Genomic DNA, 14,254 nt, shown 5'->3' on the forward strand with positions numbered 1-14,254 from the left:
GCCCTCAGGCACCTGCATGCACACAAATGCAGCAGTGTACATATACACTTACTTATGCCTTACCCTCAATAGGGCTGAGGTGTGTGCAAAGTGCTTTCTTCACAAGAAAGAGAATCTGAGTTTAGAGCCTCAGCACCCATGTGAAAAGCCAGGTATGCTGGCCCTTGATTGTATTCCCAGTTCTGTGGATGGGTCGGGGAGAAGGAGTGGAGGCCGACTTATTGGTCAGTCATTCTAGTGAGCTCCAGGTCACTATTTTATTTTATTTTTTAAAAAATAAAAATAAAAAAGGCAGTGGTGTCACGTCTTTAATCCCAGCACTCCAGACAGGACAAGGGATCTCTGAGTTCAAGGCCACCCTTGTCTACAAGCAAGTTCCAGAGCAGGCAGAGCTGTTACCCAGAGAAACCCTGTCTCAAAACAAACAAAAATAAGGCAGAGAGCCACAGGAGTCATCCGAGTGACTCACAGCAGTGCATACAACTACATACACCAAACAGGTTGGTTTAAAGTAAATTGTTCAAGTTGTATGTTGTCATACTTTCTAAGTGGAAATTAACATAAAGGAAAATGAATATTACAAGTCAGAAAGATTTGCTATCCTCAGCTGAAGACTGAAAGTCTGAGCTAGGCATGGTGTGACATGCTTTTAATCCTAGCACCGGGGAGGCAAAGCCAGCCTGGGCTACATAGTGAATTACAGCCAGAGCTGCATAGCAAGCGAGACCTTGTCTAAAAACAAACAAAACCCCAAGCGAAACAAACCTCTAACGTCAGCAATGGCTTCCACAAATGTGAGAATAATTATCACTTAACTAACATCAATTAATACATGGAGGGTTTTTGTTTTGTTTTCCTTTCTTGTTTCTGAGACAGGTTCTCCGATCATTGTTCTGGTTGTTCTGGAACTCGCCACTTGGACCAGGCTGGTCTGGAACACCTCACAGACCCACTTTCCTGAGTGTTTGCCACCACACCCAGCCTGCAGAGAGTTGTAGAAGTTGATTTAATCTTATTCAATGAAGTTTAGATAGTAACATGCATTTTATTTCGCATCCGTCGAAAAACTTCAAAACTCTCTTAACGTAATTGGTTTATTTGTGTTATATGTATAAAATTGGATTGCTGGTAACATTTACCAACATCCATTGTCTGGGCAAACACAGTCACACGGTCAGGTGCAGCTAAGTGAATGGAAAGTCTTGAGCTGTAAGGGAAATCACCGGCGTCCGGAGGTCAAAAACTGCTCCAGCCAGGTGTCAAGCCAGTAGTCTTGGTCAGTAGTCAATTTGTCCGGGAAGGTTTCTGCCCAGCGCCAGGACCCGCCCCCTGACTGCGGGCCAATCCCTGCCAGCGCAGCGACCTCGGACTGCTATTGGAGGAGAGGGTCGGGGCGGTTTCCGCCCCGACGTCTTGGATCTGAGGTGGAAAGCGGAGGCCGCGGCCCTTTTCTCTGCCCTTGACAGCCCTTCGCGTCACCATGGCTGCCCTGGCGGCTCTGCGCGGCGGCGTCCGCCGGTCTCTGCTTCGCGGGCTGCTGCAGGTGAGCGGGGTCAATTCCAGGGGGGAGCCCGCCGCCGGCCGTCCAAGGTTCCGCCCTCCGTCAAGGCCCGGGCAGAGCCACCGGGGTGGGGTGCTCGCGGGCGACGGCGCTCACCACGCGTGCCCTGGGGCCGTGTGTGTCCCCGGGTCCGCCTATGCTGCTGTCACACCTGCCTGGACCTGGCCAGGCGCGATCCCAGGCTGCAGAGAGTCGAGCCTCTTTACAGGCCCAGGAGTTTCGGAGACGTTCCTTAAAGTCATAAATACTTATGAATTTATTGGGGAGAGTGAGTTTATTGTCCCTTCCCCCACCCCCTTTTTCTTTAAATCCGGTAGCTAATCATTGGTTTAATTATTGATCTTATCAGAACTGAGGCACTATGTGACAATCAAAAGATACTATACAGCCGCTCCTTAAAACTAACAAGATGGCTACTCAGACACTAGAAGAAATAAAATATATTTGGAGCGATTGCCTCTTTTCTGGTTGTTGTGTTTGGGGAACACGATAGTGACAGAACTTTGCAGTGTTTCATTCCAGAAAACGCTTGACTGTTTTAGGAAAGGGTGAGAAACTCCACAATGTAGTTGTGAAGTTTGGCGTTTCCAGTTTGATTGCAATAGGAAGCTTTGAAATCCACCTACGTTCTACGAGCCTGCAGTTGGGTCTGGACGGTTGCCGTTTTTGTTTCTGTAACAATCAGGGTACATGGAACAGGGTAGTTCTGGCAATAGTGCTCTGCGAGAGGTTGCCAAAGAACACTGCAGGCACGAGGGCTGTGGCCTGAGGGTGGGAGCGGAGGGAAAACAACTATAAAATTAATCTTACGGGATTTGCTGGTTTCTGCATTGCCAGCCGCTCCACAGGTGGAGGTGAGAGGAGCTTGAGCTCAAGGTTCCAACCCACGTCGGCAATTTGGGAATACCCGAGCTCGGAAAGATAAAAAAGTTAAATGAAATCCTGAATGACTGAGATAATTGGAAAGCCAGAAGGATAGTTTATTGTCTATTCCAGAGATGGGCAGTCCCTCACCTATAAAATAAATGTTCCCAGGAAAGACACTGGTGTTTTTCCTCCTAATGCTGCCTTTTCCTCTTCCCCTTCTCCTATCTTTTCTCCTTCCTTCCCCTCCTCTTTTCTCTCTTCCCACTTGGGTTTACTGTGTAGGTCAAACTGACTTTGAAACCCCCCCCCCCCCACTCCCCGTTTCAGCCTCTGGATTACCTGGGATTGAAAGAGCAGGCTATCATGCCCGGGAGTTCTTGATTAGTTTGTTAGTGTCTTTGGGGGTGGCTAGAGAAATTACAGAGAAGTCCGGTTAACTGAGATTCCGAATAATGTTGCCTTGATGAGTTAGATGAGCCAGGTACTTGAGGTGTGTCAAAGCGGAACAAAAGTGTCCATCACCAAGAGCAAGTACATTCTGCATGAGAATGGTAAACCTGTGCTAGGGCGGCAGAGTCCTCGTGGAAAAAGCCGAGGCAGAGGGATTGTGTATTTGAGACCATCCTGGGCTGCATAGTGACAGTTTGTCTCAGAATAGTGCCATCAGAATGATCGAAGTATAGAATAGGAGTTTGAAGGAAGGATTGCTGCATAGGATCGAATGCATTTTAAGGGTCACTGAGTCTCCCATTAGTCCCGGCTTTGGGGTCTTCTCTATATTCTGCAGCTCTGGGTCTTACTGACCTAAGTGTGTCTTTCCAGCACTGATTGCTATCCTGTGGTCCGGGCTCCTTTTACTACCTGTAGATTATGTAGCGCATGCCATGGGCTTCCCATGGTCTCTACAATACACACTCTTCCTGCCTCACGTCCTGAGTACTAGGATTAGCAGTCAGGTGCTGCCACGTGTTTGGGATCCCATCCAAGTTCTCCAGTCCAGTTCACTTTGTTAAACTCTAGAAATGACCTAGTGGATGCCACTTCAATTAAATTGAGCAACCATTTATTTAACCACAGAAATCCTTGTCTGAAAAGAATTTTCAATAGGCTGTGTGTGCTGTGTTGTAGAATGGAATCTGACCTTTTACCCATTACATGGGCTCTTTATAACCTTTGCTTTCAAATACACACGAATCAACAAACTTTTATGGGACTTTGTCTGTCTGTCTTTTTTTAACACCAGTCTCCTGTAACCCATGCTGGCCTTGAACTTCTGGTCCTTTTTCCTCCATTTCTTAAGCACTGAGATTACAGAAATGTGCCTCCATGCCTAACATACTGGGCAGGGTTTTACACTTACTTTAATGTACAGGATTTACCTGTAAATTTTTTTGTGTCTCCGGTTATACCTATACCTACAAAGGGACAATAAAAAAATTAGTGTCACTGTTGACAGGCTTGACCAGAGAAGCAGATAACCACTGGTCAATAAGCGAAGCAGTGCTTTGGGAAGAGGTTCCTGGGACCTGTTATTACGTTAGTAAGGTAGAGATTTAGTAGTCAGATGCCAAGAGTAGAGGCTCTAGAGGACTTGACAGGACTTGCCCTTGGCTGACTTCATGACTTCAGATGCTGGGTCGGCCAGGGTTCAAATTGCTGTCCGTGAAAGGAGACCTGCAGTTCCCGTGGCTACTCCTGACGTTAAAGGTATTCCAGATCCTGTGGAAGATCCAGCTCTTCCGTACCCTGACAGCAGCCACACAAGCTGTTGCCTGCCCTCTTTATACACAGCCACATTCAGCTCTTTTGTTTTGGTTTTGTTTTTAAGATTTATTTGTTATTTATACAGTGTTCTGCCTGCATGTCTGCCTGCAGGCCAAGAGAGGCCACCAGATCTCATTACAAATGGTTGTGAACCACCATGTGGTTGCTGGGAATTGAACTCAGGACCTCTGAAAGAGCAGCCACTGAGCCATCTCTCCAGTCCCCTACGTTCAGGTCTTTATGCACTGGCTATGGTGTTGGTAGCAAAGCCATCTGTGAGTGTCTGAGGGTGGCATGGGCAGAATCCAACCTTTCCCGTGTCTCTATCTCCATCTGCAGTGTCAGCTCACAGACCGTGCTACTTCTGCATGCTCCTTTTTTCCCCTTAGCCCGAGAACTGATATTAGGGCCTCAGCAAGCTTCTCCCACTGAGCTCTACTCCCAGCCTTGCTCTCTGTTCTACCTGAGTTCCATTTCCAGCCTGTAAGGCTGCAATCACTCCTGGCTCTTGGTTTTGCTTCTTTCTTAAGGCATTACTGGGATTTTGTTTTTCAGCCTTGTTAGTAAACATCAATCTTTGTTGTGGTCTTGTTTAGCACCTGTAGCCCTCACGGAGATAAGAAGTAAACAAAATCAAGTCTTGTAACTCACCATATAGTGGGAAGACAGTAGGGCCATCTCAAGTTCAAGTTATATCATGGAGGAGCAGTAAGAATGTGCACAGATCAAATAAAATAAATCTAAAAAAGGTTTTAAAGGGTCTAGAGAGATGGCTCAGTGGTTAAGAGCAATGACAGCTTTTGTGGAGGATCAGTTTGGTTTCCAGCACTGATATGGTAGCTAACAACCATCTGTAACTTCTGTTCCAGGGTATCTGACACCTTCCGATTTCCTGGGCACCAGGCATGCGTGCTGTGCACATAAAACACAGTCAAAATACATGCACACACATGCATAGCCACCCACCCATATACACCACACAAAGAGAAGAAGAATGTGTGTAGGTTACTGTGGAAGCAAGATGGAAGTCCCTCCTCTGGGGGGTCTGGTTGAGTAGGGTTCCTGGGTTGGCTGTGAGGCTGAGCTATGCTTGCCTGAACTGGTTTTATTAATTTAGTACATGTTTATTACGTAGTGTTCATGCTTCTTCAATTGTAATTAATTTTGAGACAGTCCCACTATGTAGCCCATGCTGACCTCCGTCTTGTACTTTCTCTGCCCTGGCTTCCCAAGTCCTGGGATCTCAGGCATGTTCCAGCACACTGAATTCGGTCATTCATTCTTCAGAATTTTGATGCTGGGATGTATTGTTGAAGAGGAGCCACAGTCCTGGTCTCAGGGTGATTGCATTTTGTTTGGGGGAGAACCAAGGGATGATAACAATGTTCAATACATGATGATGTCAACATAAGAAAGAGTTAACAAATAGAGGTCAACTTTGTTATATCAATTATCTAGACACAGGTTCTGATTGTAACTTAAGCTATGCTAGAGCTTACTATAGAGCCCAGCTAGCTTTGGACTCAGGATCCTCCCACCTCTGCTTTCCTAGTGCTGGAATAACATGTGTGCTATTATCCTTGGTGGCCCAACTTTTAAAAGTAATTAAAGAAGATCATGTAGGGCTTGTCATTTGTGCTTAGATATGAAGAATAAAAATAAACCAGCTGGGTCAGAGAGATGGCTCAGTGGGTGAAAGTGGCAACCTTAGTTGAGATCCCTGGACTCAAATGCTGGATTGGGAGGGGGGGGGCTGGAGAGATGGCTCAGCGGTTAAGAGCATTGCCTGCTCTTCCAAAGGTCCTGAGTTCAATTCCCAGCAACCACGTGGTGGCTCACAACCACCTGTAATGGGGTCTGGTGCCCTCTTCTGGCCTGCAGGCATACACATTGATGGAATATTCTATACATAATAAATAAATAAATATCAAATGCTGGATGTGGTGGTGCACATCTGTAATCCCAGCCCTCCCTCAGTGAAATGGGAGATGCAGATAGGAGAATCACCAGTTCTTGGGTTAGCCACAGCGGCAGAAACCAGAGACCCAACCTCAGTCAGGTAACTCCCGATGACTTTCACATGTGTGCCATGATAACTGCGTGCACAGTGTGTTTGTGTGCGCATGTGTGTGCGCACAGACACACAATGTCTAACTTAAAAAAAAAGAAGCTGCACATGGTGACATACACCTTTAATCCCAACATTCAGGAGGCAGAGTCACTTAAATTCGAATTCAACCTGGGCCACATAGTGAGTTTCAATCCAGCCAAGGCTACAAAGTGAGGCCCTGCCACAAACAAAAGAAAAACCCCAAATAAAGTTAGCCCACATGATTTACTGTGAAGTACTCAATAAAAACAGGCTGGTATTTCCCAAAGAAGGAAGGAGAGTCCAGTGTTGCTGAGGTTGAAAAGATTGTAGTTAAACATTTATTTTTTCTAAATAGATACAATTATCTATTTAGTATAGATAAAAGTATGGATAGTGATAGTGCATAAGGTATACCATTATTTTCTGCTGCATACCAAGAATGGTGACTGGAGTTCACACTTATTACTGTACGCAAGTGTTTCATAAAACAAATTTGCATGTGCATATGGACAGCCACTTACTAAACAGGACAGCTGTCATGTGGAGGCATATCAGGATTGATAGCTATAGCCAGCCGTGTCTGGGTCTCACAAGGCTGCTGTGCAAAGTCTCTGAAGTGTTATTTGATTTTGCTCCACAGACAGTGTTGACTTTGCTCAGAGCCAACAGTGGTAAACTGGCAAAGATAACAGGAACCAAGGGTAAGGAGACATTGCAAGCAGTATGGGTAATGTCAGAGTTCACTGTAATGTGGGCTAGGGATATGTTTATTTAAATTTTTAGGCTACAGGAGTCGGACAAGAGTGTAATTACATGCGTATGGAATGATCCAGAAGGAAGAGGAAGAAAGGATGCACAATAGGAAAGCATGCATGTGGTGCAAGAGCCACAGTGGACACACAGGGACCATCAGTGAAAATGGACTAGACACTTGCAAGAAAAGACCGAGTAAAATGGGCACAACCCCGCTTTACAGTAGCTAAGGGGGGTGGTACTGGGATTAGAACCAGGGCTTCCACATACCAAGCACACACTCTGTCACTAAGTTTGTCACAACCGTTTGAAGGATAGAATACACAAATTCTTGGACATTCAAGGACAGGAAACGGGTGCAGTTGGCTTTGTTAGACCCTAAGTAGAAACTCGCTGACCATGGAATCCCCTGCCTCTTGCAGAGCGCCAAGCCCCCATTTTTCGAGTATGCTTGTACTTTTCCTTTCATTCTCTACTTCCTGTGGCTTTTCTCTCTGGGATCCAGCCTCTTCTTTTATGTGGTGTTAGCTGGCTGAGGTCTGACTGCCTTCAGCCCCTCAGCTGAATTAATACCCATTGCCAACTGGCCAGGCTCTCAGGGTGCCAGCCAGGTAAGTCTGGTCCATTCTTGGTGCCATCAGCTCTGTTCAGAGCTGGGGATGGAGTTGTCTTGGAGGGACTTAAGGTTGCCCCTTAGAGAGGAAGAGTGTGGGTGGTAGCAATGACTAGCATCTTTACCATACCAGAATTTTCATTCAGAGTTGTATTGCAGACAGTGTGATTACATAGAAATAACTGATTTCCCATATGTAGAGGGTGTGTTTGTGGAGGACAGCCATGAAGCAGATGCACTTGGGCCTTGACTACTTGAGCACAGATTTGTTTATTGGTCATGGCTGAGTGTACTGTCACTTAAGGGTCGTGTAAAGCTCAGGAGAGTAAAACATTTCCTAACATAATGACAGTCTTTAAGAAGTACAGATACACGGCCAGGTTTGATATCACACCTGTAATCCTAGAACTTGAGGGTCTGAAGTAGGGGGATCTTAATTTTAGTTCTTACCTGGGCTATATAGATAGTAAGACCTTATCTAAAATAATTTTTTAAAAAAAGGATAGAGATAGTAGCTGTTTTATTTCAGAGTTGGAATAAACACAGATCAATTTGATAGCAACTAATGCTATCTATGTATTGTGTTCCTATCAGATTTAAACAGTAGGATGAAACATGCTTTTCAATGGAGCCCTAGCTCAAACCAAGGAATCTTTCTCCTTTGAACCCCAGGAGTAGCTTACTTATGGTACTGTTCTCGTAGTTCTTATCAAACTCTAAGGAATATGTCCAGGCAATTTCAACATTTCTTCTTTACAAGCTTGCCTTGCAGCCGAAGGTCCATGGTGACCACTCTCAAAATGCCTTCTTTAGGGGGAATGAGCGTAAGTGCTTTGTTGACAAGGAAGGATCAAATCGTCTTGTGCGTGTTGGTCATCTCCCCACGACACAAAGACTGTGAAAACCTCTTCAAAGCAAAAGACACATTGAAATTTTGTGGTGTTGCCGGGCGGTGGTGGCGCACACCTTTAATCCCAGCACTTGGGAGGCAGAGGCAGGCGAATCTCTGTGAGTTCGAGGCCAGCCTGGTCTACAAGAGCTAGTTCCAGGACAGGCTCCAAAACCACAGAGAAACCCTGTCTCAAAAAAACAAAAAAAAAAAATTTTGTGGTGTTAACATTTTAAAATCAAATTTAGACTAAGTTGTTTGTATCGCAGAGTTGATTGTGAGGCATTTCCCATCATATTTTCTCACGCTTTCATTGAGAAAACCATTGCTGTGGAGCCACTTCTGTCCTAAAAAAGTATGCCCGTGTCAGGCTGCCTTTGTACATACTTCTGTCATTCAAACACCGTGAAAATCAGTTTGGTTCCATGGCTGTTCCTGTTTATAACTCCATTGTCAAACTTATGTTTTATTTATTCTAAGTTTTCAGTTGAAAGTTTTAGTTATCTGTGTTCAGTTAGGACAGAGTGTTTGTTTAATCTGTGAAAGGCTAAATTCTTGGATCACCTGTAAGTCCAGACTTTTGTGGGCTATTTATTGCTCTTTCCATGAGCTATAACTGAATATTAGGCTTTTGAATATTAGGCTTGTTGACTTCATGTCCAGCTTCAGATCAGTTAGGGCTTTGAACTCTGCCCTACATTTTCAGAAATACCTTTGTTGACATTTGTTTCTACAAATAGCATGGAAAGAATTTAGATGTCTTTCTTTCTGTTTCTTTGAGTGTGGTGCTGAGGATCAACCAGAACTTCTCACATGCCAGGCATTCACTCTGCCACTGACTCATACTCTAGCCCCCTATTTTACTTCTTAAGAATTATCTGGCAATATAGGCCATATTGTATGACATTTGTTTGCCTTGTGTAAATCAAGAGACACTTGCTGGAAGGTCTTGGGGAGTAATAGCAAGTTTTACTTAATTTTTTTAAAATGGATATTTCATACAGTAGTCTTTTTTAGAAAATTTATTATTATTATTATTATTATTATTATTATTATTATTATTATTATTATTATGTGTATATGGGCAGCGAGTATGTGCTGGTGCCCGTGGAAGTCCTTCCTAAGAGGATTTTGGATCTCCTGGAACTAGAGTCAGGTAGCTCTGAAGCACCCAGTGTGCATGCTAGACCCCAGCCTGGGTTCTCTGAAAGAGTAGCCTCTGAACCGCAATCTCCTGGGTCCTCTGAAAGAGTAGCCCCTGAACCGCAATCTCCTGTCCCCTAAAAATGCAAACGGTAAGAAGTGCGGACCTCTAATATTACACAATTGAGAACTTAGATAGAACTTAAATTATATTTTACTCAAGAGGCTGAAGCAGGAGGAGGGAGGAGTGTGTTCACTCTGGTCTCAGTGAATTTGAGGTCAGCCTGGGCTATATAGGAAGGTGCTTTTCCAAAAATGTAGCCCACGACTAGAGATGTAGTTCAGCTGCTAGAGTGTCTGAGAGAGTATGATAGTGTGGTGTGCACAAAGCCCTAGGTCTGACCCCATCTCTGAAGCCCAGGTGTGGTAGCTCAGCCTGTTATCTCAGCATTTTGGAAGCAGAGAGGAAGGAGAATCAGAAGTCAGAGTCATCTCTCACTGTACAGTGAGTTTAAAGCCAGCCTAGTTCCCATGATTGTCTCAAAACCAACACCCTCAAAACAAACCCACCAAACAAAGCCGTTAAATTGTAGTAAGTATTTACCTTATTATTAGGAATCTTTGTTGTTGTTATGTTTACTTAAACAGTTTTAAGGGTTGGAAAGATAGCCTAGTGGTTAAGGGCCCTGGCTGTTCTTGCAGAAGAACTGAGTTCAGTTCCTAATATCCCTACGGCAGTTCACAACTATCTATGTCTCCAGTCCCAGGGGCTCTGATACCTTCTGTCCTTCACTGGCACTGCATGAAGGTGGTACACAAACATACATGTAGACAAAAACCATACACATGAAAATAAATAATATTAAGAATATTTTTTAAATGGCAGCTCATCAGAAGTTAAAATTTATATTTCTAATGAACAGCTTATCAAAAAGTAATATTTATTGTAACCATTTTCTTTATGATTTAAAAATATGGTGTATATAGATTGTGTAAAACTTGGAAATAAAAGTGTAAGAATGAATAAAATCACCTTAATTCTATTATTGCTAATTACAAAATTAATGGATGAATTTAAAAATATTGTAACATAAATATTTGTCTTACAGGAAGGAAGATGCCTGGAGCGAAGTTATGCATCCAAACCCACTTTGAATGTAAGTATACATTTAAAAAGCACCATATAGTTTCAAGAACTTAAAGCAATGTTGCCAGTAGAAACACACATGTTGCTAGGCATGGTGACGCATGCTTGCAGCGTGAGCTCTCAGGAAGGTGAGACCAGAGGCCCTGTCTCCAGCAAACCAACCAAAGCACATTTGCATATATTTAGGTCTTGAATGTATTTGCAAGCAGGCTCTCTCCTCCCAGTCTTGAATGTATTTGACAATTAACAAGGTTATGCAGTTAGGGAAAGCTAACAGTGCACATACTAAGTTCCTGCATTATCACGTTCATTCAGTCTGTGAGTAATTCTCTATAATCCACTATAAAACAGATTCCTCTAAAACTGTGGAGTAGCTGGGCAGTGGTGGTACACCCCTTTAATCCCAGCACTTTGGAGGCAGAGGCAGGAGGATCTCTGTGAGTTCAAGATTAGCCTGGTCTACAAGAGCTAGTTCCAGGAGAGGCTCCAAAGCTACAGAGAAACCCTGTCTCAAAAAAACCAAAACCAACCAATCAAACAAACAGAAACCCTGTGGAGTAGTCTTTCTTTATTGTGATGAGCCCCCACTGCATTGTGGGTGGTGCAATGCAGTGGACGTGGGGGATTTGACAAGAGAGGGGCTGGCTGACTGCTTGGGGTAGAAAGGTCTCTACTTCATTCCCTAGTTACTGCCTTCTGCCTTTGTCTACAGGTTCCCAAAGTGACACCAATTTTTTCCATCCTTTTCAAAATCTCACGTTTAGTAGGAGATTGTAGAATCCAAATGTGAGGAAAATGTGTTTCATAGTATTGATGGGGACTTTCATCTACCTTTTCTTATTTTATATTTTAGGATATTATGGTTCTGGCTGTGTCCTAATTGGTACTGTCCCAGGTAGCATACACATCTGGATTGTTCACCCAGAGTGTTTGTCAGTAAAGGAGCATTTAGTTAGCATTGTTTATTTTTTATTTAAAAATTAATAGCACTGTCCTCATTAATATAGTGGTGAGTATCCCCGCCTGTCATGTGGGAGACCGGGGTTCGATTCCCTGACGGGGAGCCAAAAAAAAATTAATAGCACTGGAAATATGACTGAGTAGCTAAGAGCATTTTCTGACTGGGCGGTGGTGGCGCACGCCTTTAATCTCAGCATTTGGAAGGCAGAAGCAGGCGGATCTGTGTGAGTTCGAGGCCAGCCTGGCCTACAGAGTGAGTTCCAGGACAGCCAGGGCTGTTAAACACAGAAACCCTGTCTCAAAAAAACAAAAAAAATTAAAATAAAAAAGAGCATTTGTTGGTCTTCTAGAAGACCTGAATTTAGTTCCCAGTATTCAAGTTAGTAGTTTTAAAACTACTATTGCTAGATATGGTGAGGAGGCAGAGGGGGCAACTCTGATTTCATGGCCAGTCAGCACTATCTTTCAAGTTCCATGCTGGCCAGTTATATGTCAGAGAAACAAAACAAAGAAAGAAAGAAAAGAAAATCAAAAACAAAAGCAAACTGTATTATCTGGGGTTTATGCATGCATGGTGCATGTGTGTTGGTATGTATGCACACATGTGTGTTGTATGTATGCACACATGCACTCTCGTGTGTACATACATGTGGAAGTGAGAGGACAGCCTTGCAGGTTATAAGGTGAGCATTGAAAGTCCTTTACCTGCTGAGCCACCCTCACTGCCCCAGGTTTTAAAGCTTTGACTAAGCAAAACTGGAACTTAAGCTTCTGGCCTTAAACCTTCCAGAGAGAAGTGGGAGGGATTTTTATGTCTGCTTTAGAATTTGCCTTAATTTCTTCCTCCACGTTGCTCATTCTCTCATTGTGTCCCCCCCTGTATCCTGCCCCCCAGCCACTGTGGATTGAGCCCAGGGCCGTGTGCCTGCTAGACAAGCACTCTACCCCTGAGCTATACCCAAGTCTTGTCTTTGTGGTGTGCCGTGGTGCTTTCCAGCTGCTCAAATATTATTTTAATCCTTGCTAACTATTCATAAGTGGTCCGAGTATGAATGTTTAATAAATGAAACAGGATTTGAATATGCCTATGCTAATTTTTACCTTTTTCTGCCTTGCCAGGAAGTGGTTATAGTAAGTGCTATAAGAACTCCTATTGGATCCTTCCTGGGCAGCCTTGCCTCTCAGCCAGCCACTAAGCTTGGTTCTATTGCAATTCAGGGAGCTATTGAAAAGGCAGGTCAGTGGTTGCATTGTTTGGAGTTGAGGGGGCCAAATGATTGGGGGATACATAACTGTTTTGCATTTACTGTATATATAACTTAGAAATTACGTGGTTCCTGCATATCTAAATTCCCTTGAACTTAATAGGAATGAAACTCAAAACTAACAGGAAAGAGAAATCCTTCCTGCTCCATGTCATGTAATTTGCTTGGTAATCTTAATTATTAAATTGAATATTAGGAGAGAAGGTTCAGTGACTAAGAGCACTGGCTATTCTTCCTGAGGACTTGGGTTCAGTTTCCAGCACCCACATGGCAGCTCACAGCTGTCGGCAACTCCAGTTCTGGATGATCCTGTGCCCTTTTCTGGCCTCCCTGGGTCCTGCATGCACATGGCACACAGACATCCATACAGGGGAAACACCTGTATACATAAAATAACATAAGTAAAATCCTAAAAAAGAAATTGAGTAAATCCAGGACATTCCTTTCTGCTGTTTTTAAAAGGGATTCCCAAAGAAGAAGTGAAGGAAGTCTACATGGGCAATGTCATCCAAGGGGGTGAAGGGCAGGCCCCCACAAGGCAAGCGGCATTGGGTGCAGGTATGACAAACACGTTTGCTGTTATACTTAATATTCTTGAAAATGTCAAGGCCATTTCAGCTAAACGAGTAAATGAATGATTCTTATAGAAATGAACATTTGTAGATTATGGTCACATGCTCTATTTTAATTATACAATTATATTTGAAAAATGACTTTCTTTTTTTTTCAAAAGTATGATTTATTGTTGGCGTTAGGTTTACCCATTTCCACTCCATGCACCACGGTAAACAAGGTCTGCGCGTCAGGAATGAAAGCCATCATGATGGCCTCCCAAAATCTTATGTGCGGACATCAGGTAAGAGACATCTGTTTTAATAGATTGGGATCGTGGGGGGCACGGGAGAGAGTAGAAGGGGAGGGGAGCAGAGAGAAATGTATAGCTTAATAAAAACAATAAAAAAATTTAAAAAAGAAGCACTTGTTTTATCTGTCACTTAAAATAATTTCAAATCCTAGAAAACACCAAATATCTCAGCACATTTATGCTGTGTTGGTGAGATTCATTATTTCTACTGCATGCATATGAGTGTTTTACCTGTATGTCTGTGAACCACATGTGTGCCTGGCGTTCAGAGGCCAGAAGAGGGCACTGGACCCCTGGAACGGGAGTTAGAGACAGTTATGAGCCACTCTGGGTAT

The 14,254-nt window shown here is 43.7% G+C and overlaps 1 protein-coding gene across 1 annotated transcript in view; it reads left to right on the forward strand.

The window, feature by feature from the left end:
* Window positions 1–1,388: 1,388 nt before the first annotated feature.
* The window catches only part of Acat1 (acetyl-CoA acetyltransferase 1), a 29,780-nt gene continuing 16,914 nt past the window's right edge, over window positions 1,389–14,254 (forward strand). Inside the window, exons 1-5 of the mRNA XM_075965906.1 lie at window positions 1,389–1,543; window positions 10,792–10,839; window positions 12,909–13,026; window positions 13,517–13,612; window positions 13,810–13,910. Of these exons, the coding sequence (XP_075822021.1) occupies window positions 1,481–1,543; window positions 10,792–10,839; window positions 12,909–13,026; window positions 13,517–13,612; window positions 13,810–13,910 (426 nt within the window). The 5' untranslated portion in view covers window positions 1,389–1,480. The remainder of the gene's footprint in view (window positions 1,544–10,791; window positions 10,840–12,908; window positions 13,027–13,516; window positions 13,613–13,809; window positions 13,911–14,254) is intronic.

The sequence above is a fragment of the Microtus pennsylvanicus genome, chromosome 3 (assembly GCF_037038515.1).
Source record: "Microtus pennsylvanicus isolate mMicPen1 chromosome 3, mMicPen1.hap1, whole genome shotgun sequence".
NCBI lineage: Eukaryota > Metazoa > Chordata > Mammalia > Rodentia > Cricetidae > Microtus > Microtus pennsylvanicus.